Raw genomic sequence first — 23,042 nt, forward strand, 5'->3', positions numbered from 1 at the left:
GCACATGAGCAGGGGAGGGGCAGAGAGAGGAGGAGAGAGTGAGACTGTCAAGCAGGTCTGCACAGTCCGTGTGAAGCCCGATGCAGGGCTCGAACTCCTGCACCGGGAGATCACGACCTGAGCCGAAATCGAGTCGCACGCTTAACTGACTGAGCCACCCAGGCGCCCCGGAACCCCGCCACTCTTACCGCCACTGTGCTCTCTCCCTCCCAAGGGCCCACTCTCTCCTGTGCCAGCCAGTGGGGCTGAGCGAGGGATGGTCTATGCAGCCTCTTCTCCCTCTCCATAGTAGAGAAGAGGAAAGATCTGGCTGGGCCGGGCTGCGGCCCCCACCCCACTCCCACAAGGCCAGCATCCCCCGGCGGGGCCAGAGAATGCTGGGGGAGGCCACCCTCTTCAGGCAGAGTCTGCTGGGTGGGTGGTGGGTGGGGGTGTCAGACACCCCTCCTCCCCAGATGGGGGCACCTGAGGTCACCTGACCCTCCCACAGCCTGGGAGGCGAGGTGTAGGGCCACGGAGAGTGTGGGTGGGCCCCCTTTCCCCCGCATGGGGCCGCTGGGGGGCTGGCCTCCTCTGGGACCCCAGTCCTGCCCTGCCTGTCGTCCAGAGCCCACATACTCTCATTTCATATATTGTATCCTATTTTCTAGTTGCCTTAAGGCAGGCGAATCACTCTTTTGTGACCGTTAGCCTCTTCATTTTCTCAAAATTTCAATGTAGCGAGTTATGTTTTCTCTTGCTGGTAGTAAAACTGTGGGCATTCCTGGCACACATGGACTTGCTGGTCAAAAGATGTGCAGGATTCTAAGGTTTTTGGTGCTTCTGCAGAATTCTCCCCCCAGTGGCTGTTGTACCCGCATCTGCAGCGTGGACCGCATGTGCTCTATACCTTTACGTCCTCACCAGCTCGTACCAGGGAGTGGTTATCGGTTTCCTTTTATTTTTTAAAGTTTGTTTATTTATTTTGAGAGAGAGAGAGAGCAAGGGAGGGACAGAAAGGCATAAAGAGAATCCCAAGCAGGCTCTGCACTGTCAGCCCAGAGCCCGATGTGGGGCTCAATCTCACGATCCATGAGATCATGGCCTGAGTTGAAATTACAAGTCGGGTGCTTAACCGATTGAGCCACCCGGGCGCCCCAGTGTCCTCAGTTTCCTAAAAATGTCTCCATTGATAAAAATAAAAATGTTACCGTCTCTGATTACTAATGAGACTAAAGGTTTTTTCCTCATCTTCCTTGGTCACCGATTTTCTTCCCCTTCTGTGGATTGCATATTCCTATCCTTTTTCATTTCTGTTGTATGTTTTTAAAACCGAGCCTTTTCTTTTCATGAGAAATCTGCATTTCATCAAAGACGGAGTGCAGAGTCTGTGGCTCATTTATTCCCTAGAGAAGATGCTTCTGTTTTGTTCCCTAATCTAATAAGATACCGAGAGATGTTGGCAAATTACTCTGCAGCCTGCAAGACGGGTGGTCGGTGTGCGGAAGGATCCCAGCCTCATTCGTTCCTTGGCTAGGGCTCTCTTGACGGGTCCCTCTCTGCGCCAGGCCCGGGAGCAGCTGGGCTCCCAGACCCAGGCTTCTTCGTTTTTGCAGCCGTGGCGTCCAGGCCAGGGGGGCCTGCAATGCACCCCACACCTGGTTTTGAGCGGATGAAGGAAGGAAGCAGGCACCAGCAGCAGCAGCTGTGGATCAGGGCCTGGTGCTCAGCAGATGCCTGTTGAACGAGCGGTAGCACTCAGCCCCACAGGCGCACTGACGCGCCCTCAGAACGCGTGCCTCCCGCCCCCTTTGTGTTAGGGGTGCGAGTCGACGTGTAGCTTCTTGTGTCTACTTTGTGCGCAAACTCCCGTGTCCCCGGGAATTGGGGAAGCAAGGATACGTAAGAAAGTGATTTCTGTCCTCGAGTAAATCACTGTCCGTTTGGAAAACGGGCTGCTGGTCTTGGGGGTGGGGCTGCTGGTCTTGGGGGTGGGGCTGAAGCCGGTGGGCTCACCCCTGGCGAGGCCATTGATGGGGCCAGGTGTCCTTCCCATCCTGCAGTGACATTAGGTGAGGCTGGCCACTGTGGGCAAGGGGCACAGGAGTGGACTGGCGGGGGAGGGGGGGGTCCCCACACGGCGGTCTCGGGCTGAGTGGGGAGCGTGTGGACGGAACATGGAGGGGGCCTCAGGAGGTCTAGGGAGTTTAGGGTGCGTGCAGGGGTGGGTGAGGGGAAACACGGAAGCGAGCAAGGGCTACAGCCCCGAGCCCCTCCTTTCTGTGTGTCCTGATTCTAAGAATGGTCAGGTGGAGACTGTCCTGTTTCTTCCCGTGTCCTTTCTGTGCGCCTGGTGCTTCAGGGTCACAGGGCGGTAGTCAGGGATGCACAAGGCTGTGAGAGAGAAGGAGCCACTTAGCCCTGCCTTCTCCTGCTGCGACCGGACAGCTGCACCAGCCCCTTCGAGGGCCGCTCTGCAGCTGCCGGGCCACCTGGACCAGCGAACGGGCCCAGCGGCTCCCTGGCAGTGCACTTGGTGGCCTTTGCAGGGGGAGGAGGTCACGATGACACTTCTGGAATCCGAGCCCCGTGTCAGGGAGCAGCAGCTGGAAGGACTCCCCGTGTCCTCCCTAGTGGATGTCCTCTCATGGCCGTTGGGCACCTTTGTCCCGAAGGAGCTTACCATCTACCCACACGCACAACAAACTCGCATGTAGCCCGTGCTACGCGCCTCGATGCACGTACACGCATCGCTAGGCACAGGCCCCGATCGTAACCCCGCTTTCCGGGAGAGGTGCAGAGAGCGGGGAGGTGTCAGTCGCGTGCCCAGGACCCACAGTGGGAGGCGAACGTGGCTCAGCCCCCGACGGTGTGACTCTGGAAGCCGTGCTCTGGGTCTCCCTCGTGGTTATAGGGAGTCCTGGCCTCTCCCGTGGGTGGATGCGCGTGGCTTGTGTGTGTTCAGTTCAGACACAGAACCTCCTGGAGAGGCTTGCAGGGAAAGATCAGGCAGAGGGGCTGACCTGGTGTGCTGGCCCGCCCTGTCGGGGCCAGGAGCAGCAGGCAGGGGCACTGACCGCCCACCAGACGTGGAACAGAACAGCCCAAGACCCACTCTTATTTTGCCACGCCTCTTTGTCCCCATTTCCATGTTTTGTTTTTCCTTTATAGTCCCAAGTGTTGAGCCTAGCAGAACACAGCTGTCTCACCAAACGAAAATAGATCCCATCCAAGGAAGGCTCTGCGGCCGCAGACATTCTCATGCTCTCAGCAAAACCAAGTTCCCTTGCCAAGAGCTCTTTGAGAGGATGTTTGGAAAAAATGTCAAGGCGTTCATTTTTCTCTCGACCTTTTTGGTCGGAGTTGCGGGGCCTTAACACTGGAAGTAAAAGAAGTTATAAATAAAGACGCAGCCAGTGGCCTGGTCTGCTCCCCCAACTGGCCGTCAGTGGTTTCTCCACAGCTGTTACCGAGCACAGGGGTCCCCATGTGGCTCTGCCTCTGTGAGAGGAAGTTGAGGGCTTGAGAGGAAGTTTCCAGATAGCAGAGGGACAGGGAGCCAGGTTTCCACACGCTACCATAGCAGAGAGAAGGAGGCATCCGAAGAGAGAAGTGACGGTGGAGAACGCTGTCGGGGGATTTATGGGGGTGGGCGTGGCTTCCTGCACGATGGTTCCATCTGAAGATGGTTTCAACTCTTAGAAGGTTTGCTGCTTCTGCCCTGGATTCTGGGAGTGCCGGTTCCCTATTGCCCTTCGGCACCCCCCCGCCGGCACTGACGATCCGCTGGGGGAGTCTGGGTGTGTCTGAGGGCACCTGCCCGTGATGTACACCAGCTGGCTCTTAGCTGTATTTGCTCTCCTGCCCTGGCCTGGCGGTGGGTCCCAGACTTCCAGCCGGGGGGCCATCTGGCTTCCCCCAGGGCCCACAGACTTCCAGGGAGGCCGCAACCCAAGTTGCCTGCTGAAACGGAGGCCACCCACCAAGGCCACAGAGGGGGTGTGGTGGCGGGGCCGAGGATGTGTCTAGCGGGGAAGATGTCCCGTGTGGGCCCTCGTCTGCCCGGGCTCCAGGCCATCTTGCTGTGGCGCTGTCTCACGCAGGATGACGGGCCGTTCTTTTGTCTCTGTCCTAGAGGGCTTCCTCTGGCGAGTCTGGGGGTGGGGGTGGGGGGGGTCGGGCGGGGGACTGATTCTTGGAAGGACTGGGTTTTACTGCTCTTTTGATCCTTTGGTGGCACTATCGCGGGCCTTAGCGCGCCTGCACAGGACTCGTGCCGCTGACTCTGGAGCCCCGAGTACATTCCACGGGGAGAGTCTTCAGTCACATCTGTAGAGTGACGCCCTGCGGCGGTGCCCCCCGAGGTGTCGGCCTCGGGGCCGGGCAAGAGGGCAGCTTCAGGCGCCCAGGGGAGAGGCACGACACGTCCACTCTCCAGGCCCTGGGGCTGGTTTGCGTTGCACGTGACCCCATCCCGGTCCTGTCCTGAGCACAGCCCGTGGCGTCGAGGAATACACTCGGGTCCACAAGGAGACAAGCAGCCCGTGATGGCTTCAGAGAGTTTCTGGTTTGTTTATCTTGGAGGGGAGAGGGTTGTTTTTGGTTTAAAATGTTGAGTTTTAATTTTATACACATGATAAGTTCATGTGGAAACTTTGGAAATTGTAACCAGTCTGAAAGAAGCCGCTCAAAGAAATCCTTTTGTGATCCACCAATGACGTGAATTCACACTTTGGAATGTGTTCTTCCAGCGCCGCCCCCCCCCTCCCTTTTTAGTATTTTTTTAAACACAATTGAGATTGTGTTTTATGTACAGTTTTACAGAACGTACTTGTCAGCTCTGAAACGGATTCATCTGCGTTTTCGATACGGGCCGCAGGGAAAAGACCAGATTGCTGAGGCTTAGCTGTGGGAGAGGGAAATCTAAAAATATCCCTTTCGTCAGCCTGGCACGAGGAACCCTATGGCTCCGCGTTTTCCTCCCAGGAGAGTAAAGGCAGAAGTAGCCAAGACTAAGAGTGGACCTTCTGGTGGGTGTTTGGTTTTTACGCTCACGGAGCACGTGTGGTACTCTCACCGTCAAGCCCGGAGACGAGGAAGGGGCTGTCACCGGAGGGAGCCTGGCCTGGCTGGGGAGGGGACTGGAGCCCAGCTCCTTCCTGAGGAACCTCGGGAGCTGGAGGGGTCTTCTGTCAGATAACCCACCATGGCTTTACCCAAGATCCACCCTGGTTGCAAGAGGAAAAATCCCAACCAGGAAGAGTGTTTGTAGAGATTTGTGTTTCCAGCAAGGTGGGGTAAAAGCACCTTTCCTATTCTTCCAGTTAAGTACAACTAAAAACCCCTGGACATTGGGCATCATACACACAGAAGAAGACTCTGGAAGGTGGAGAGAAGAAGGCACATAGGCTAGCAGCCTTGGGACCTGAGGAATGACAGCGGTGAGCTCCTTGGGTTGTCTTTTTGCATCATTGACCCCAGACTGGGGGTCGGAGAGGCCAGAAACTGGAAACACCAATGGGCACAGACAGAAAAGCCCCACAAAAACCTAAATCTAAAAGGTTTAAACCTAAAAACAAAAATCTAAAGAGGTTTAACCAAAGGACAGACAGGCGGCCTAGCAAGACAGAAAACCTGTAGACAATGACCCCTCTACGCCAGCCAGATACGGCAGCAAAACTGTGGTCCGTCTCCGCCCTTGCCAGCAAGGGCCAAATGGGGAGCCTGGACCCTCATGAGGCTATAATGAGCCCCCACCACTAGGGGGGGCAGTATCGGAGAAGGCCAAGTAGGGAGCCAGGAGCCAGGTGGTAATGAGGGCCCCTCAACTGGGGTAGATGTGGAGGCCACGTGGAGATCCTGTGCTCTGCCCTCATCCAGTGGTAATAAGGCCACTTCACCCCCCACTTCCTCCCACACACAGCGTCAGTGGAGGCCATATGGGAAGCAATCATGAGGCATTTCTGCTCCCGCCCTCGACCAGCCGTCATTAGAGCCTCTCCCCCACCTCAGTGTCAACAGAGGACCAGTGGGGAACCTGGACTTTCATCCTACCTGGGAGCAGTGAAGTAGCTCTAACCCCCTTCTCCTGCCAGAGATGTGTCCAAAAACCCACTAACAGAGAAGGTTTCAGTAAGACCCAGAGTCTCATACCATAGTACCTCAAATGTTCAGGCTTCAATACAAAATCACTTGTTGTGCCAAGAACCAAGAAAATCTCAACTTGAACGGGACAGGACAATCAACAGACTCCAGCACTGAGGTGACACAGATTTAGGACCAGGATTTTAAAGCTGCTATTACAAGAATGCTTCAACAAGCAATTGCAAGAATGCTTGAAGCAGACGATAAAGTAGAAAGTCTCAGCAAAGAAGTGGAAGATTTCAAGAAGAACCAAATGACGATTGTAGAACTGAAAAATACAATAGCCAAAATAAAACAATCAGTGGATGGGCTTGGTAGCAGAACTGAGGACAGAGGAGACAATGTGGGAACATGATGATAGAAAAATAGAGGTTGTGCAATCAAAGGAGGAAAAAATGGACCGAAGAAAACGAACAGACGTTTCACCGAGATGCTATGGAGATCAGCACGTAAAAAGATGTTCTGCATCGTTAGGTGTTAGGGAGATGCAGATTCAGACCACAATGAGGTATCACTATCAGAATGCCTAAAATAAAAAATAGTCCCAACAACACATGCTGATGAGGATGCTGAGAATCTAGAAGACTGTGGCGTTGGTGGGAATGTGAAACGGTATGGCCCCTCGGAAAAGTTGGGCAGTTTCTTAAAAATCTAAACACGCGACTGTCATAGGACTCAACAGTGGCACTCTTGGGCATTTATTACAGAGAAATGAACACTTATAATTCACGTCAAAACCTGTCCTAGCAATTTTTCTCCAAGCCTCAAACTGGAAGCGACCCAGATGTTCTCTGGTGGGTGACTAGTTCAACTGTAGGTCCATTGCACGGAAAGGTGCTTGGCAAAGGGGAGAAACGGACAATTGATACGCTGGATAGATCTCCAGTGATAAAAGCCTATCCCCAGGTTACGTACCATCTGACCCTGAGTATATAACATTTCCAAAAAGAAAAAATTATAATGATGGAGAACAGACTCTTGGTTGGCAGGGATTAGGGAGGGTGTGGGAGAGGGGAGGGGGAGTGGGCGTGGCTACAAAGAGCAGCATGAGGGATCCTGATGGGATTGAAACCTTTTTTTTTTCTTTTTCTTCTTTAAATTCTTTTTTAACGTTTGTTTATTTTTGAGAGTGAGAGAGAGAGAGAGAGAGAGAGAGAGTGCGCACAAGCAGGGGAGGGGCAGAGAGAGGGAGACACAGAATCTGAAGCAGGCTCCAGGCTCTGAGCTGTCAGCACGGAGCCCTACGGGGGTTCAAACTCATGAACCATGAGATCATGACCTGAGCCGAAGTCGGACGTTTAACCGACTGAACCACCCAGGCGCCCATATGCTTAGTAGATTTCTTATAACTGTGTGTGATCTACAATTATTCAATTCAGTTATTGATAATTATTGATTATATTTGACTGATAATTATTGATTGATAATTATTAGTAATTATTCAGTTATTAACTGTTTATTCAAAATAAACAGTTTACTCAACATGCCCTGGAACAAGGAGGAGGGGTACCCTTTGTGTGTAGCAACTCAGAAAAATGCCTGTGATATAAATCAGAAGTGCCAGGGGCCGATGATGGACTGTTCAAGGGTGATAGCAATTCCGGAATAAGCATGCTCGTGGGGAAGGACGCAGGAAGACAACATTCCCAGGTGCCCAGGTGGCTGACTCGGAGGGCTGGATCGACCTGTCGTTTGTCTGTCTGTCTGTCTGAACACCCGTCTCCTGCTGTGCTTCCTGGTTCCTCAGTGGGAGACAGATGAGGAGAGGACAGTTGCTCTGTGGGATGGGGGAGGCGGGCCGTGTGCTGTGCTGTGGAATTATGGGTTATGTTTCTTCTCTGTCTCTAAGTTCTAAGCGTGTGTGCTGATTATATTATTTTCTTATGATGGAAGAAGTCACATGTTTAAAAAGGAAAGCAGACAAGCAAAGTTAAGGTCTTCTGCTGGCCATTCTCGGGGAGCTCGTGGGGCACACTGAGCTGCTAGACAGTCATCTGACCACAGCCCTGGGTTCTAGGGACGGGAGAGGGGACATGTGCTGTGACTGCTTTGCTGCTGGGGCTTTGCCCCGCGCTTCCCTGACGTGGCAGGACCAGATGGTGGTGGGGAACAGCCACCCCTGCTCCACCCTGGTTTCCCACCGAGCAATAACCCAGGAGGCAGTCTCCAGGCGGGAGTGAGGGGGGTTGTCACAGGAGCCTGTGTCTCCACTCAGCAGTGACGTTCTCACCCCCACATGTCCCGTGTTCGGCTCTGTGATATCGTGATTTCCAGGGAGAAATACATATTTGGTCCTCGTCTCTGGCACAGAGCTCCGAAAACCTTTGGAATTCCCTAAGTGGTAAGAGGATAAAGGTGTCTCATATTCATAACAAACCTCTTGCAACCACATCTGAGGCCACTGCAGGGAAGCTCTTAAGGATGCGGCTGGTTGCCAGGGAAGCCAGCCACGTGGTTAGAGAGTCGGTACTTGGTGCGTCACCCCCCAGCCCCCTGGGGGAGAGCAGAGAGGCTGGAGAAGGACGTCAGTCACCAAGGCCAGTGATTTCATCACCCGTGCCTTTGTCATGAAAAGTCCCTAGGAACCCAGAAGGATGGGCTTCTGGGAGCTGCCGCGGTGGTGCACGGGTACGGGTGCCGGGGGGAGAGTGCTGTGCTTGGAGAGGGCATGACAGCTCTTCGCCCCTTTCCCTGAACCTCGAGTTCTGTGAGCTGCTCCAGCAAGTTCATTGAACCCGAGGAGAGGGCGGTGGGACCCTGACCTGTAGCGGGTAGATATGAGGCACAGTGACGCCCGGCCTGTGATTGGCGTCTGCAGTGGGGGAGGGGCCGTCTCCTGAGACTGAGCCCTTGGCCCGGAGGACCTGATGCGTCTCCAGGTAGACGGTGTCAGGGCCGAGGTGGGCTGTAGGCCCCGCGCCTGGCCGGGTGGGGAAGACGCCTCGGGGGCTCCACCCACCCTGACGCTCGCCCTGCCCCGGGTTTGCAGATGTGACACCTGCCGCAGGCCAGGCCCACCGGAGACCCTCAAAGGCCTCCGCTGGGCGGACCCCCCTTCGCACAGCAGCCGCCGCGGGCTGAGAAGTGTTTTCCCTCCCTTGGAAATGTCTGGTGGAGACGGAGGGGTTTTGTTTGTTCGCTTGCCTGTTCTTCAGGCCCCTCGCAGAAGCAAGGACTGTTCTCCCTCGCGTCCTTTGTTAGAAATGAATGAAGAGCACGGGGCCTGCTGGCTTGCTGTACAGGTCACTGTCCCCAAGAACTCGCTGGCCCTTCTCTGCTAAAGTGCATCTGTAGTTAGGGTTACGGTTTAGTCTGTGGGGAGCAGGACCCATCGAGCTGCATTTCCACATTTTGCACCTACTCTTAGAAAGGGTGCTATTTTTATTATTTACTGATTTATTTTGAAATGTTTCTTTTATGCTCGAGAGAGAGACCGAGAGAGCGAGCGGGGGAGGGGCAGAGAGAGAGGGAGACACAGAATCCGAAGCAGGCTCCGGGCTCCGAGCTGTCAGCACAGAGCCCGACGCGGGGCTGGAACCCACAAACCGCGAGATCGTGACCTGAGCTGAAGTCGGACGCCTAACCGACTGAGCCATCCAGGCGCCCCGAAAGGGCACTATTTTTAATTTGATCGCCGCCAGCCCGGAGGCTAAATCCGACCCCATGTCCCTCGACCACGCCAGTTGGGAGAAGAGCCCAGCGCCCAGAAGGCTGATAAGGAAGCGAGGCAGCCCCAGGCCGTTTCCTGGGTGGCCGCTTTCACCCAAGAATTTCAAGGTTTTTCCGGTATCCGTTCTTGGCACATGTCAGGTGGGGGTAGAAGCCCAGCTCCCACCGTCCGGCATGCAGCTGGAGGCCTAGGGGCGTTCGGCCTCGTTCAAGGTCGCCGGGAGGCAGCTGGAGACGCTGGCGTGCAGAGCCTGGGACGCGGCTGCCAGCTCCCTGCTCCAGCCGTGCATCGTGTTACAGCGGGGTCGGAACTGGGTCGGAAGGCCGCCGCTGCCCTTCCGTGTTAAGGAGAAAACCGGACTTTATCCTTTTCGAAACACGACAGAACAAAGGCGCCTAAGCGGAGAGCGAGTGCCCCGGCGGTCCCCCGAGGGCCTCCAGGGAGGCTGCTCAGTGTCGGCGCCCAGCCGCGGGGTGGCCTGCAGAGCGGGGCTCCGCTGCCCGCAGTGCTGTGTTTGTTGTGGGGGTTGCCAGGCCACGCTCAGGAGCGTCAGCAGGCGAGGCCCCAGGACAGGTGCTCCAGTCCAGTGACTCCCCGGCCCAGCCGGGCCAGCGGGCGGCACCTTCTCCAGCTACCCCTCGGGGGCCTGGAGGCTGGACTTGTCATCCTATCCATGCCCAGGCACCCTCACGGTACCAGGAGGCTGGCTGGCATCGCTGGGTCCCCAGAGACCCCCCCTCTCGGGAGTACCACGATGTACTCAGTACTCAGTACTCAGGCGCGCTCCTTACTTGTCCCCCTGGGGCACTAAGCCAGGAGACCTTGTGTGCTGGCCACCATTGCAGGGCCTCTGCCCGCTTTCCTCTGGTTTTCCCAACATCGACCCTAAGCCTTTGGCTCAGGGGGCGCGTGTAACTGTGGGTCAGGCCTGTGGAGCGAGCTGGGACCAGCTTACACATCTCTTCTCCACTCTGTTCAGCCATATCGCGTTGGCAGCTTGAACTTGGACACGGAAATATTCACACCTTGCCAGTCTGCAAACACTCACAGACCAGGGTTTGCTCCCACCCCCTCAGGGAGCTAGATCCCTGGCACACCTCTAGCTTCTGGGGACTTTGGTGCAGAGCGAGTGGCGTCCCCACAGAGACTTGACCAGGTCACCCTGAGGCCCGTCAGGCTGAGAGGTGGGTGGGCCACCGACCTGTTTCCCTAGACGGCAGAGGCCGGGGGTCTGAGGGCAAACCGCCGTGCCTGGAGGCTGTTCATCTCAGCCACCCGAACAGTTCCCATTGGATTTCCCCAGGTGGCCCCGCTTTGCCCAGAAGCAGGGCCCTACCTCCCCAGGTCAGGCGCCCCATTTCTATGCGTGCCGGCGTTCCAGGCCACACACCTGTATCCAGCCTGCTCAGCTGCCAATCTAGTGAGGGGGTCCCCACAGTGAGGAGTGCAGGGGAGGGGCAGGGAAGGGGCAATCGCTCGGGGCTCCAGAATCTCAGGGCTGGGGCTTTCGCCCAGTCTCAGAGTCCCAGAGGGTGTGGATCTCACACCTCAGTCCTCAGGACCCCCAGCCCTTTGATCTCAGATGTGATGAATGCCGGGAAGGGAAAGACCCAGGGAGCCTGATATTGGTGGGGAATGACTGTTACCAGCAAGTTTTATCTGTTCTTTGTTTTAAATGTTCATAGCATGGGGGCACCTGGGTGACTCAGTCGGTTAAGCATCTGACCTCAGCTCAGGCCGTGATCTTGCGACTCATGAGTTCAAACCCCTCACCCGGTGGCTCTGTGTAGACAGCTCAGAACCTGGAGGCTGTTTCAAATTCTGGGTCTCCCTCTCTCTACCCCTCCCCTGCTCACACTCTGTCTGTCTCTCTCAAAAATAAATAAACATAGGGGCGCCTGGGTGGCTCAGTCGGTTGGGCAATCGACTTCGGCTCAGGTCATGATCTCGCAGTTTGTGAGTTCAAGCCCCGCGTCTGGCTCTGTGCTGACAGCTCAGAGCCTGGAGCCTGCTTCAGATTCTGTGTCTCTCCCCTCTGTCTAACCCTCCCCTGCTCATGCTCTGTGTCTCTCTGTCTCTCAATAATAAATAAACATTAAAAAATTTTTTTAAACAAATAAAAATAAATAAACATAAAACAATCTTTTAAAATGTTTATAGCATAGGGGCGCCTGGGTGGCTTGGTCGGTTAAGCATCCAACTTCGGCTCAGGTCATGATCTCACGGTCTGTGGGTTCGAGCCCCGCGTCGGGCTCTGTGCTGACAGCTCAGAGCCTGGAGCCTGTTTCGGATTCTGTGTCTCCCTCTCTCTGTGACCCTCCCCCGTTCATGCTCTGTCTCTGTCTCAAAAATAAATAAACGTTAAAAAAATAAAAATAAAATAAATAAAATAATAAAATGTTTATAGCATAAAGTACATGATTCTGAAATGTACAACTTGGTGAATTTGTACATACGTGCACATGTGTGAGCTTCCACTCAGATCAACATAGGGAACAGTCCAGCCTCCAGAAGGTTCTCTTGCACCCCTCCCCAGGTAACTATCATTCTGATTTCCCACCAATAGATTAGCCTTCCCACTTTAATGTGTCCCTCACAGCGGATGAGGAAGTCCTTTTACTTGGAGAAGATTTTGATTATTAACTTAGGTTTAAAGGCTTCTTTGTAAGAGGCAAATCTGGCCAAGTCCTCCTGGCTTAAAATATCTCTGGGGGCTCCCAGGACTACCATGAAGATTGTGTCCATTCCAGAAACAGCTTCACCCTGAGCCAATCGGAACCTGCCCTTCAGATCTCAGGTTGGCTGTCACTTCCTCCAGGAGGCACCCTCTGTCCCCACAGCACCACACCGTAGCCCCTCACAGCCCTTCTGGCTGTCCCTGCTGTCCTCGGACTTGCCGTCTGCCCTGCTGGATGGAGGGCCACTCCCGGCCCCATCACACAGCCCCTGAATCGGGTTCCATCTGGGGCAGCTCCGTGCGGCTAACTGTCATTAAGCACCTGTGAGTCAGGCACCGAGCTGGCCCTGGGGACTGGGGGGGGGGGGGGGGGGGGGGGGGGGGGGGAGGGGACGGTCCAGCTGGGGTTGGTCCAAAATCAGAGCTTTTACCCTCTGAGCAGCCAGGTTTAAAAAATGTTTTAATTGAGATTATAATTCACGCACCATGAAATTTGCTTTAAAGTGTGCGATGTCAGGGTTTCCGGTTTTTAGAATATTCACAAAGTCACCGCTATCTAATTCCAGAGTATCTCCATCACCCCACAAAGAAACCCTATACCCATGAGCACTTTCTCCCCATCCCCCAGGGCCCCAGCCCCTGGCAACCGCTAGGCTACTTCAGCCTCTGTGGATTTTTGCCTGGTGCAGACATTTCGTGTAAATGGAATCACACACCATTTGTCCTTTAGTGCCTGGCCTTTTTTTTTTTTTTTTTAAGTTTTATTTTTATTTATTTATTTATTTATTTATTTATTTATTTATTTATTTATTTTTAAACGTTTATTTATTTTTGAGACAGAGAGAGACAGAGCATGAACAGGGGAGGGGCAGAGAGAGAGGGAGACACAGAATCTGAAACAGGCTCCAGGCTCTGAGCGGTCAGCACAGAGCCCGACGCGGGGCTCGAACTCACGGACCGTGAGATCATGACCTGAGCCGAAGTCGGACGCTTAACCGACCGAGCCACCCAGGCGCCCCTATTTTTATTTATTTTTGAGAAAGATACAAAGAGCAAGCGGGGGGAGGGCAGAGGGAGAAGAAGACAGAATCCAGAGCAGGCTCCACGCGGTCAACGCAGAGCGCGACGCGGGGCTCGAACCCACGAACCATAGACCGTGACCTGAGCCGCAGTCAGATGCTTTAACCCACTGAGCCACCCAGGCGCTCCTGACCTCGGGTTTCCTCTGGCTGCTCTGTTGGATCAGATGACGGGAGGTGAGGGCAGAAGCAGGGAGAAAGAGCACTTAGGAGGCTTCTGCAGGAATCCCATGGAGAGGTCGTGGTCGCTCGCACAAGTTGGGATGAGCATGTTGTAGAGAAGCTTTTTTAAATGTGTATTTATTTTTGACAGAGAGAGAGGGAGAGAGAGACAGAGCATGAGTGGGGGAGGGGCAGAGAGAGAGGGAGACATAGAATCCAAAGCAGGCTCTGAGCTGTCAGCACAGAGCCCGACGCGGGGCTCGAACTCACAAACCGTGAGATCGTGACCTGAGCCTCGGTCAGTCGCCCGACCACCTGAGCCACCCAGGCGCCCCTGTCCTCCTGGCCTCTTACGTGTACATAAACGCATCCTTTGTCGCTTTGATGGGATCGTACCCTAAGCGTGAAGTTCAGCGGTCCCGTTGTTCCCCCAGGATACCCTGCTGTCTGTGTCTCGCCTGTAAGGAGCCACCACCCCCGTTTTGCAGCCACACGCATGTGGCACATGCTTGCACTGTTGTATATTTAACGATCCCCAGACTGGTAGACATTGCTTTTTCTGGCGTTCCACTATTTTAAACAGTGTTGCAGTGAAAATGCCTATGCAAACATATGCGTATTTTTAAAAATAAACTTTATAGTTTGGAATAATTTCATAGTTACGGAAGAGTTACCAAGATGGCAGAGGGTTCCTGTCTGCCTTTCACCCAGCCTCTTCTCTGGTTAACATCTTCCGTTTCCATGGGCCACTGGCCACAATTAATGAACTGACATTGGTACGTTTATTGGTTCATTTTAAATAAACTCTAAACCCTATATGGATTTTTACCACAAGCATGTTTTTGTACACTCATTTGATTGTTTATGTTTTTAATGTTTATTTTATTTATTCTGAGAGAGAAAGCATGAGCTGGGGAGGGGCAGAGAGAGAGAGAATCCCAAGCTGTTTACTTATTTGTTTTAAAAAAATTGTTTTTAATGTTTATTTCTGAGAGCGTGTGAGCAGGCGAGGGGCAGAGAGAGGGAGAGAGAGAATCCCAAGCCAGTTCTGCACCGTCAGCACAGAGCCTGACGTGGGGCTCGATCTCATGAACAGAGAGGTCATGCTCTGAGCCGAAATCAAGAGCCAGAGGCTTAACCGACTGAGCCACCCAGGAGCCCTGATTGTTTCTTTAAAATAACTTCCCCAAAGTAGAATTGTCGGGTCAGAGGGAACGTCTAGAGGCTCAAAGTGAAAAGGTGCCAGCTCCCGGTTATGTAGCGATTAGACAGACATAGGAGGGAGACAACTTCCCCGCACCCCGCCTAGAACACAGGAGATTCCCCGTTCTCGAATGTGATTCCTGTCCCTGACACTGGGACAGGTCCGAGTTTGTGTTCGAAGCCTGGGAGGTGAAAGGCCACCCTCGCGGCCTCCAGGCACGCGGGCCCCGCGCCTACGGCACAGCACGGCTGTGCCCCCGCGGTCACCGTGCTGTGCCTGTCCGCGAACACGCCAGGCTCGGGCTGTGCCTCCCCGGTGCCCCGGGGCCTTGAGAGCCGTGTCTGCAGCTGTGGCTGGCATAGAGCAGGTGCTCAAAACCTCCGTGCCGGCTCCTCCCCACGGCGCTGAGTTACATCCCCGTGCGTTCTCTGTGTGCCTACATGTGTCAAACCTGCAAGGCAGGCAGATGAGCCCTGCCTGTCAAAATATTTGTTGTCACACAGGATAGTAAGTCATTTTCGACATATGGCTCTTGACTCACAGCTACAGCAAACAGAACAACAGCGCACAGGGGCTGCAGGTTTGCTGGAAAGTGGGAGTCGGGAAGATGCACACGGGACTCATTCGCTCCCCTTGAGCAGGGCCCTTGAGGAGGGGACTGCGTCACAGGCACCTTGGTTTCCTAGAACTTCACACACAGAGAGCCTTGCTCTCTGATGCGGGCTTATGTTGGCTTAAAAAAATTTTTTTTTTTTTATGTTTATTTATTCTTGAGAGACAGAGACAGAGTGTCAGTGGGGGAGGGGCCGAGAGAGAGGGAGACACAGAATCCGAAGCAGGCTCCGGGCTCCGAGCTGTCAGCACAGAGCCCGACGCGGGGCTCGAACTCACAAAGCGTGAGATCATGACCTGAGCCGAAGTCGGACACCTTACCGACTGAGCCACCAGGCGCCCCTCGTTGGCTTTAAACTCAATGAGGTGTCCTGTGTGCAGAAGGGGTGGGTGCCTCGGGACTGTGGAAAATCAGAGGCAGGGGGCTGTTCCTAAGGCTTCAAGTTCACAGGGACCGACCCCGGCATCTGTACTGCCCCAAAGACACAACCAAAATCCTGAGGAGTCTGGACCAAGGGAGGGGAGTGGTCAAGTTCCATTGAGTCCTTGAATGGCCCCAGGGGACGCAGCCTGTAAGGTGGATGAGAGGGAGGATGTGCGGAGAGAGGAGCTGGGAGGGAACAGAATGCAAGGCGAGGGAAGGGTGTGGGGGGCAGAGGTGCAGAGCGGAGGAACAGGGACCTGTCATCTTGAAGAACTAAGGATAGATACCAATGTTTGACTTGCTGAGGCCACGCGTCTCCTCATGGCCTCGCAGTGTGAGGTCGCTCACGGGGCTTCTGGTGTTCAGATGTCACAGGCTGCAGGGTGGCTTGGCCCAGGCCCGCTGCTCTCCTTCTCCATGCTCCCCCCAGGAGACCCACACAGGCCTTAAGCCCCACCATGGGGTTCTTCCCCGGCCTCTGCGTCCTTGCCCATCATCAGACACCTCCAGCCCGGGGACTGGAGGTTCCCAACGGAGCCCTTTGGGAGTTTAAGCAGAAACAGAACACGTGCCTGGCATTAGCGTGTTGGATATTCGGCAGGGGAACTAGGGAGTATGGCAGAGGATTCTGGTAGGTTCAACTTCAGCCTAGCCATCAAGGTTAATGGCACTGCAGTAAGACCTTACGTGCTCCCTACGACGGACCGAGAAGGGTGCCTCAGCCCTGTGAGTCCTTCCCCATGAACCACGGGAAAATGTCAGACATCATCACGTTGAGGAAGGAGTTGAAGGCGGGGACCTGAACAGCCCCTCGTGCACGTGTGTTCGTCGCACCATTGCTCACAATAGCCGAAAGGTGGAAACAGCCCAAGTGTGCGTCCATCAGCGGGTGAGGGGATAAACAAAACGTGGTCTGTCTGTATGGTGGAATATTCCTCAGCTGTGAAAAGACACAAAGTTCTGACGCAGGCCACACCACGGGTGAACCCAGAAGACGCGATGCCGGGTGAAATAAGCAGACGGAAAGGGACAACGATTGTATTATTCCGCCCGTGTCAGATATCCAGACTAGGCAAGTTCGTAGAGACAGAAAGTACGATGGCGGCTGCGGGGGGGGGCTGGGGGGAGGGGAGGTGGGATGTTCTTGCTTAACGGGGACAGGGTTTGTGTTTGGGGCGACGAGAAAGCTTTTGAACTAGTTTGTAGTGATGGTGGCACAGCACTGGGAATGTAAGGAATCCCACCGTACGCTTCACAAGGATTAACATGGCAGGGGCGCCCGGATGGCTCCGTCGGTGAAGCGGCCGACTTCGGCTCAGGTCACGATCTCGCGGTCCGTGAGTTCGAGCCCCGCGTCGGGCTCTGTGCTGACGGCTCGGAGCCTGGAGCCTGTTTCAGATTCTGTGTCTCCCTCTCTCTCTGACCGTCCCCCGTTTGTGCTCTGTCTTTCTCTGCCTCAAAAATAAATAAACATTAAAAAAATTTTTTTTTTAAATAATAAATAAATAAATAAATAAATACACACACCTTGAGGGACAGCCGAGGAAAGGGTCCCTGTTCTCTCTCCAAGGGAGTGCCACGTTTCCTCCCTCCCTTCCCTCTGCTCAGATGCCACGTATTGGTCAACCCCAGCTGCCAGAACAAAACACCACAGACTGGGGCCGAGACACTGGGCGTTTATTTTCTCCCAGTTCTGGAAAAGAAAACGTGGCTCTCAGCTGCACTGATCATTTCTCTGTGGCCCGGAACACTCAGGCCTGGTTCTTAATCACATTGTTCTCTGAACACCCAGGGTTTTGATTATTAGCTGTCGAGGATGACTTCATGTGGAGATTTTACTGCCTCATGGCGTGCACGCATATTTAAAAAAGAAAAAAAAAAAAAAAACCTGGCAGGACTAGAGTGAAAATACAGCTTTCCCAGAAATATATTTAAAGAAGAAGAAGAAAAAAAAAAAAGCCATTAAGAACCCAGAAAAACATAAAGCACTAGTGTGAAGTGCGAGGCAGCGAGGGAATTCGGGGGGCGGGGCCTGGGCCACAGCGGTAGGGTCAGACCCCTCTCCCTATCCTGCCCCCCTCCGCGTTCCCCCCCACAGCCCGTCCCCCGGCCTTAGAAGCACAGGGCACAAGGCTGCATAGACACACACAGCCTTCCTCCCTCCCTGAGCCGGAGGACCAGGAGGGCCCCAGGGCGGGGGCCCCAGATGGAACGCCCGCGGTCAGTGTCCACGCTGCCGAGGGACACCCACCATCCCTGCTCCTTCCTTCTACAGCCAGTGAGTCCCCGGGCTCCGCCTCCACCCCATCTGGCCTGCGCCCGTGTCAAGGTGGCGTGGCCGTTGGTCCCTCTGAGCCCTCCCATCTGGCCTGCGCCCGTGTCAAGGTGGCGTGGCCGTTGGTCCCTCTGAGCCCTCCGGCGCGTTGCCCCATTCACACAGCAGCCTCTAAAGGAGACCAAGCAGGAGGCGAGGGAGGTTAACAATGGTGCCCGCTGAGCGCTCGCTCGTGTTAGGCCTGATGCCGACTCATTTGGTCACTAATAGGAAGTAGGTGTCGTTATCCTCCCCACTTGAGAGATGGGGGAACAGGGCCCAGAGAGGTGCTGGCCCGCCCAGGTCTGGGGTTGGCCACGCGATGAACCGGGTGTACCGGTGCTCCCGGCCGCCGGGTTCTGCTCCCTGGGGACCGAGGCCAGACGGCTCGCCCGAGCTCCAGCCAGCCAGAGACGGGCTGTCCCCTGGACCCACGCCAGCCTCCTGGGCACGGAGGGCGCGCCTCTCAGCCCCCCACCCCCACCCCGTGCAGCCTCGTTCCCCCATCTGACCTCCTCTTTGTAGCAAGGCATCCCCCTGGAATGGGCCCACCCTGCGATTTTCTTGATCCAAAGAAAAAACTTAATTAGGTTCATAAACTGTCACACTTGACGCTCTCCAGAGGGCCTGCCTCCGGTTTCCAGGGCCCCCGGGGAGGCTGAGGCCCGGAGGCAGGTGGCAGGCAGGCTTGCCTGTGTCTGCCCCTCACCCCTCCCTTTGCAGAGGAGGCCGGGTGGCCTTCGAGGCCTGGCCCGGCCCTGTCTTCCCCGCCTCGAAACGTGGCGATGGGGGTGCCTCCCTCCATCCCTCATGGCAAGGTGGCGACGGGCCCCCCTCCCCCCCACACACGTGCACATGCGCGCACACACCTTTGCTCCTTACTGGCTTCTCTGCAGACCGCGCGTCCTCTCTCAAAGCCCCTTTCGTGCTGTGATTAGCCGTTCTCACTCCTGTGCGATGATGCGTTCATGTGTGTGTCCCCACCCCTACCCTCTCCCGGGCTGCGAGTCCCCTGAGGGGAGGCCACACCATCACGGTCACCAAGGTCCCCAGCACCGGCCCAGACAGGGAAGCCGGCTGAGGGAACACTAATGCCTCCAGGATTCGGGGGATTAGGCCGTTTGTCTTCTGCCCCTGCCGCTCTTTCCGGAGGCTGCCCGAACCTTCCTCGGTGCCCGGCCTCCAGCGGGCACTCATTCTTGGCTTGCACGCTTCGGTTTTGGCCTTTGGAACAAGAGCCTTTTGTATCATTTATCTTTGGCCGCACCCTTGTCAGGCTGCTTGGAGGGCCCCTTTGAGGCCCAGAGAGGTTTCTAGTAAAGGGCATTCCATTGAAAAGGGATTTCCCAGGCACATAATCTGGGAGAAGCTGGCTGCTTTAGCCTAACGGGCTGACCGCCCCGGTGCTGAAGCACGTGCTCCCCAGGGCCTCCCAGACGCTGTCGTTGGGTCTCTGCCTCTTCAAGACACGTCTTCCCAGCGCTTTTCCGAAGCACACACGTGTCCTAGCTGGCCGAGCGCGGCCACAGGATCCTTCTTCCTGGGAGCGTCTCCTGGCACCGGGGTTTGGTGTGCATTCGGCAGAAGGCGCTCCCACCCAGGGCAGTCCCCCCACCACCATGGGGCTGGCAAGTGTGAGTCACTCCCGCCTCTGGATGGAAATAGCTACTGGAAAGAGGTACAAGAATCATAACACTGAAGGCCTTCCAGTTTCCCTCAACTCTGTTCATGCGACATGGCACCGGCAGGGAAAATCGCACATAGGACCTATTGATTTAGAGGCCTGGCCAGCCTCGGGAAATGAGCCTTTCAGGCTGGGCCAGGAAGGCAGCCAGAGTTACATTACAGCACGTCAATGTATGGCCGTCCCCCGGTGTGCATTCCAGTCTCCCGTTGATGGACACGTAGATGGTTTCCAATTTTTGCGTGATTATAAATCATGCTGTGGTGAACCGTGCTGGCAGGCCTTCTTGTGCAAATGTGCTAGGTTTTCTTGAGGACAATTTCCCCCCCACTTGCCAGGTAATAAGCATCACCGTGGAGAGCTGGTTAAATACACATATTACCAGGTCGGTCCTGGCGGGTCTGACTTCGGAGCCAGGAATCTTTGATTTCCTTCAACAATACTTCAGTGAGTCCTGTTATCGGGGGAGGCTAGCACACCCTGATTCAAGGGCAGAGGGCTGGCCCGGAGCGACGGCCTCTCACAGTTTACCAGTTAGACGCTGCTGATCACTCCCAAGTGGATGTGCCCGTTTCTGTCCCCTCCAGCCGTGGAAGAGAAGCCTGTGTTCCCACATCCTCGCCAATTCTTGGTACTGTTAAGTTTCTGAAAAGCTTTTCCAAATCTGGAGGATGTGTAATAATATCTCATTTTAATATAAACTACATTCCCTGTACTTTGTGTGGGTTGAGCTCTTTTTCACATGTTTAATGACCAGTCAAGTTTCCTTTTGTGGATTATCTATTCATATCCTTTGTATACTTTACTATGGAATGCTTGTCATCTTTAAAATTACAGTTGACCCTTGAAAAACCCAGGGTTGAACTGCATGGGTCCACTTATACATGGATGTTTTATAGCACAGGGCTGTAAATGTAGTTTCTCTTCCTTATGATTTTCTTAGTATTTTCTGTTCTCCCACTTACTTTATTGTAAGAATACAGTATATATTATGTATGACATATTAAAAATGAGTCAATCGACTGTTTATGTTATTTGTAAGGCTTCCAGTCAACAGTAGGCTATTTTGGGGGAGTCACAAGTTATACATGGATTTGTGACTGCTGTGGGGTCCTAACCCCCACGTTCAAGAGTCAACTAATAGTTTGTGACAGTTCTTAATAGAATCTACTCCTGCTTCTTTGTCGGGTGTTTGTGTTGCAAATATTTACTCCCAGTCTGTGATTTGTGTCTCTAGTTAGTTTATGGAGTCTTACTGAATGAAAGTTTTAAGTTGAAATATATAATAAGATGTATTAATCATTTTGTTACAGTTTATGCATCTTGCGTCTTGTCCAAGACATCTTTCCCTCCCCATAGTTAGAAAGATATTCTACGTTTTCCTCCAGCAGTTTTAAAGTTTTACTTTGCCATTCAGGTTCTACATCTACTTGACGTTGACTTGTGTGCATGGCATGAGGTAGGGATCGAATTTTATTTTCTATATAGTAACCAACAGTTGTTCAAACACTGATTTTCAGTAGCCCACCCTTGCCCCACTGACTTGGAATGCCACTTCTGTCCTGTGTGAGTTTTCCATTCTTGCTCTTATCAGTAAATATGTTTAAAAAAAAAAACAGCTTGGGGTGCCGGGGGTGGTTCAGTCGGTTAAGCCTCCAACTTTTGCTCAGGTCATGATCTTGTAGTTCGTGAGTTTGAGGCCTGCATCGGGCTCTGCGCTGACAGCTCAGAGCCTGGAGCCTGCTTCGGATTCTGTGTCTCCCTCTCTCTCAGCCCCTCCTCTGCTCACACTTTGTGCCTCTCTCTCTCTCTCTCTCTCAAAAATAAATACGTAAATAAGTAAACATTAAAAAAAGCAAACCAGCTTTATTGAGATAGAATCCATAACCACATACTTTATCCATTTAAAGAATACAATTCAGTGATTTTTAGCATGTACACACACCATCACCGTCAGTCAATTCTGGAACATTTGCATCACCTCTAAAAGAACCGTGTACCACTGTCCCCATCTAGCTACCCATCCCATCTCCCCAACCCAAAGCAACCACTCATCTGCTTTCTGTCCCTGTAGGTTTCCCTATTCATACATTTCCCCATTTCATACATTTCGTATGAACGGAACAATGCGAAAAGTGGTCTTTTTTTTTTTTACTGGCTTCGTTCACTTGGGTATAAACCGAGGAGTGGAATTGGTGGGTCATATGGTAACTAATTTTTAATCATTTGAGGAACTGTCGGTCTGTGTTCCAAAGTAGCCACGCTGTTTTCCATCCCCGCCTGCAGTGCACGAGGCTTCTAACTTCTCTGCATCCTCTTCTGTGCTTGTTATAACTTGACTTTTTTGATTCCACTTGGTGGGTGGTAAAGTTATCATTGTGGTTTTGACTTGCGTTTCTCCTCCCTTTGACAAATCGGAGGCCATGAGGATTCACCCCTGTGTTTTCTTCCAAGAATTTTCTATTTTTAGCTCTTCCACGTAGAGCCACCTTGAGTTTATTTTTGCCTATGGTGTGAGGTAAGGGTACAGCCTTACTCTTTTGCATGTGGCTATTCTGTTGTCTCCACACAGGCGGGAAAAAGGCTACAGACCTCTTGTGGACCTCCACCTTGCTAATACTAATTTTACACCTTGCTAATACTAATTTTAATGACTCAAAACATGTTATAAATTAAAGGTTTGCTCATTTCAACAGACCTTTGCTGGATTAACAGTAATTAGGTTGTATTGTCATCATCTTGGGAATTGCCCCGCCGTGCATCTGTGCACATGGGCTTATTTATACATGAGCATATACATCATCATGTCATGGAGTCTCTTAGGTTTTACCTAAGAGAAACTTCGAGGATTATCAAGTTCAAGTGGTATGCTTTAAATGTAACAACTAGCTGTTCGGGGGGCGGGGTGGGGGGGGGGGAGCCCTGATTGGTAGCCCTTGCCGCTTTCCGTGGCGTAAATACTGCCATCGGGGCTGATTTCAAGCCACCAGAGCGAGGTCGCCGAACGTGGTGTCGGGAAGATGTGCGATCAGTACAGGCTGGCTTAATTTTTGTTCTGAAAAAGAAACTGTGGTCCCACAACTCTTTCTGGGG

The 23,042-nt window shown here is 53.6% G+C and overlaps 1 protein-coding gene across 4 annotated transcripts in view; it reads left to right on the top strand.

Moving 5' to 3' along the window:
* LHPP (phospholysine phosphohistidine inorganic pyrophosphate phosphatase) overlaps nucleotides 1-23,042 on the top strand; it is a 118,841-nt gene that overhangs the window by 73,850 nt on the left and 21,949 nt on the right. Inside the window, exon 7 of one of the 4 annotated variants that reach the window (XM_019424680.2) lies at nucleotides 21,367-21,408. The exons of the other annotated variants lie outside the window; for them this stretch is intronic. Within the exon in view, the coding sequence (XP_019280225.2) occupies nucleotides 21,367-21,408 (42 nt within the window). The remainder of the gene's footprint in view (nucleotides 1-21,366; nucleotides 21,409-23,042) is intronic. 4 annotated transcript variants of the gene reach the window in all.

This window comes from Panthera pardus, unplaced genomic scaffold, assembly GCF_024362965.1.
Source record: "Panthera pardus isolate Hobbes unplaced genomic scaffold, ASM2436296v1 HiC_scaffold_22, whole genome shotgun sequence".
Lineage (NCBI taxonomy): Eukaryota > Metazoa > Chordata > Mammalia > Carnivora > Felidae > Panthera > Panthera pardus.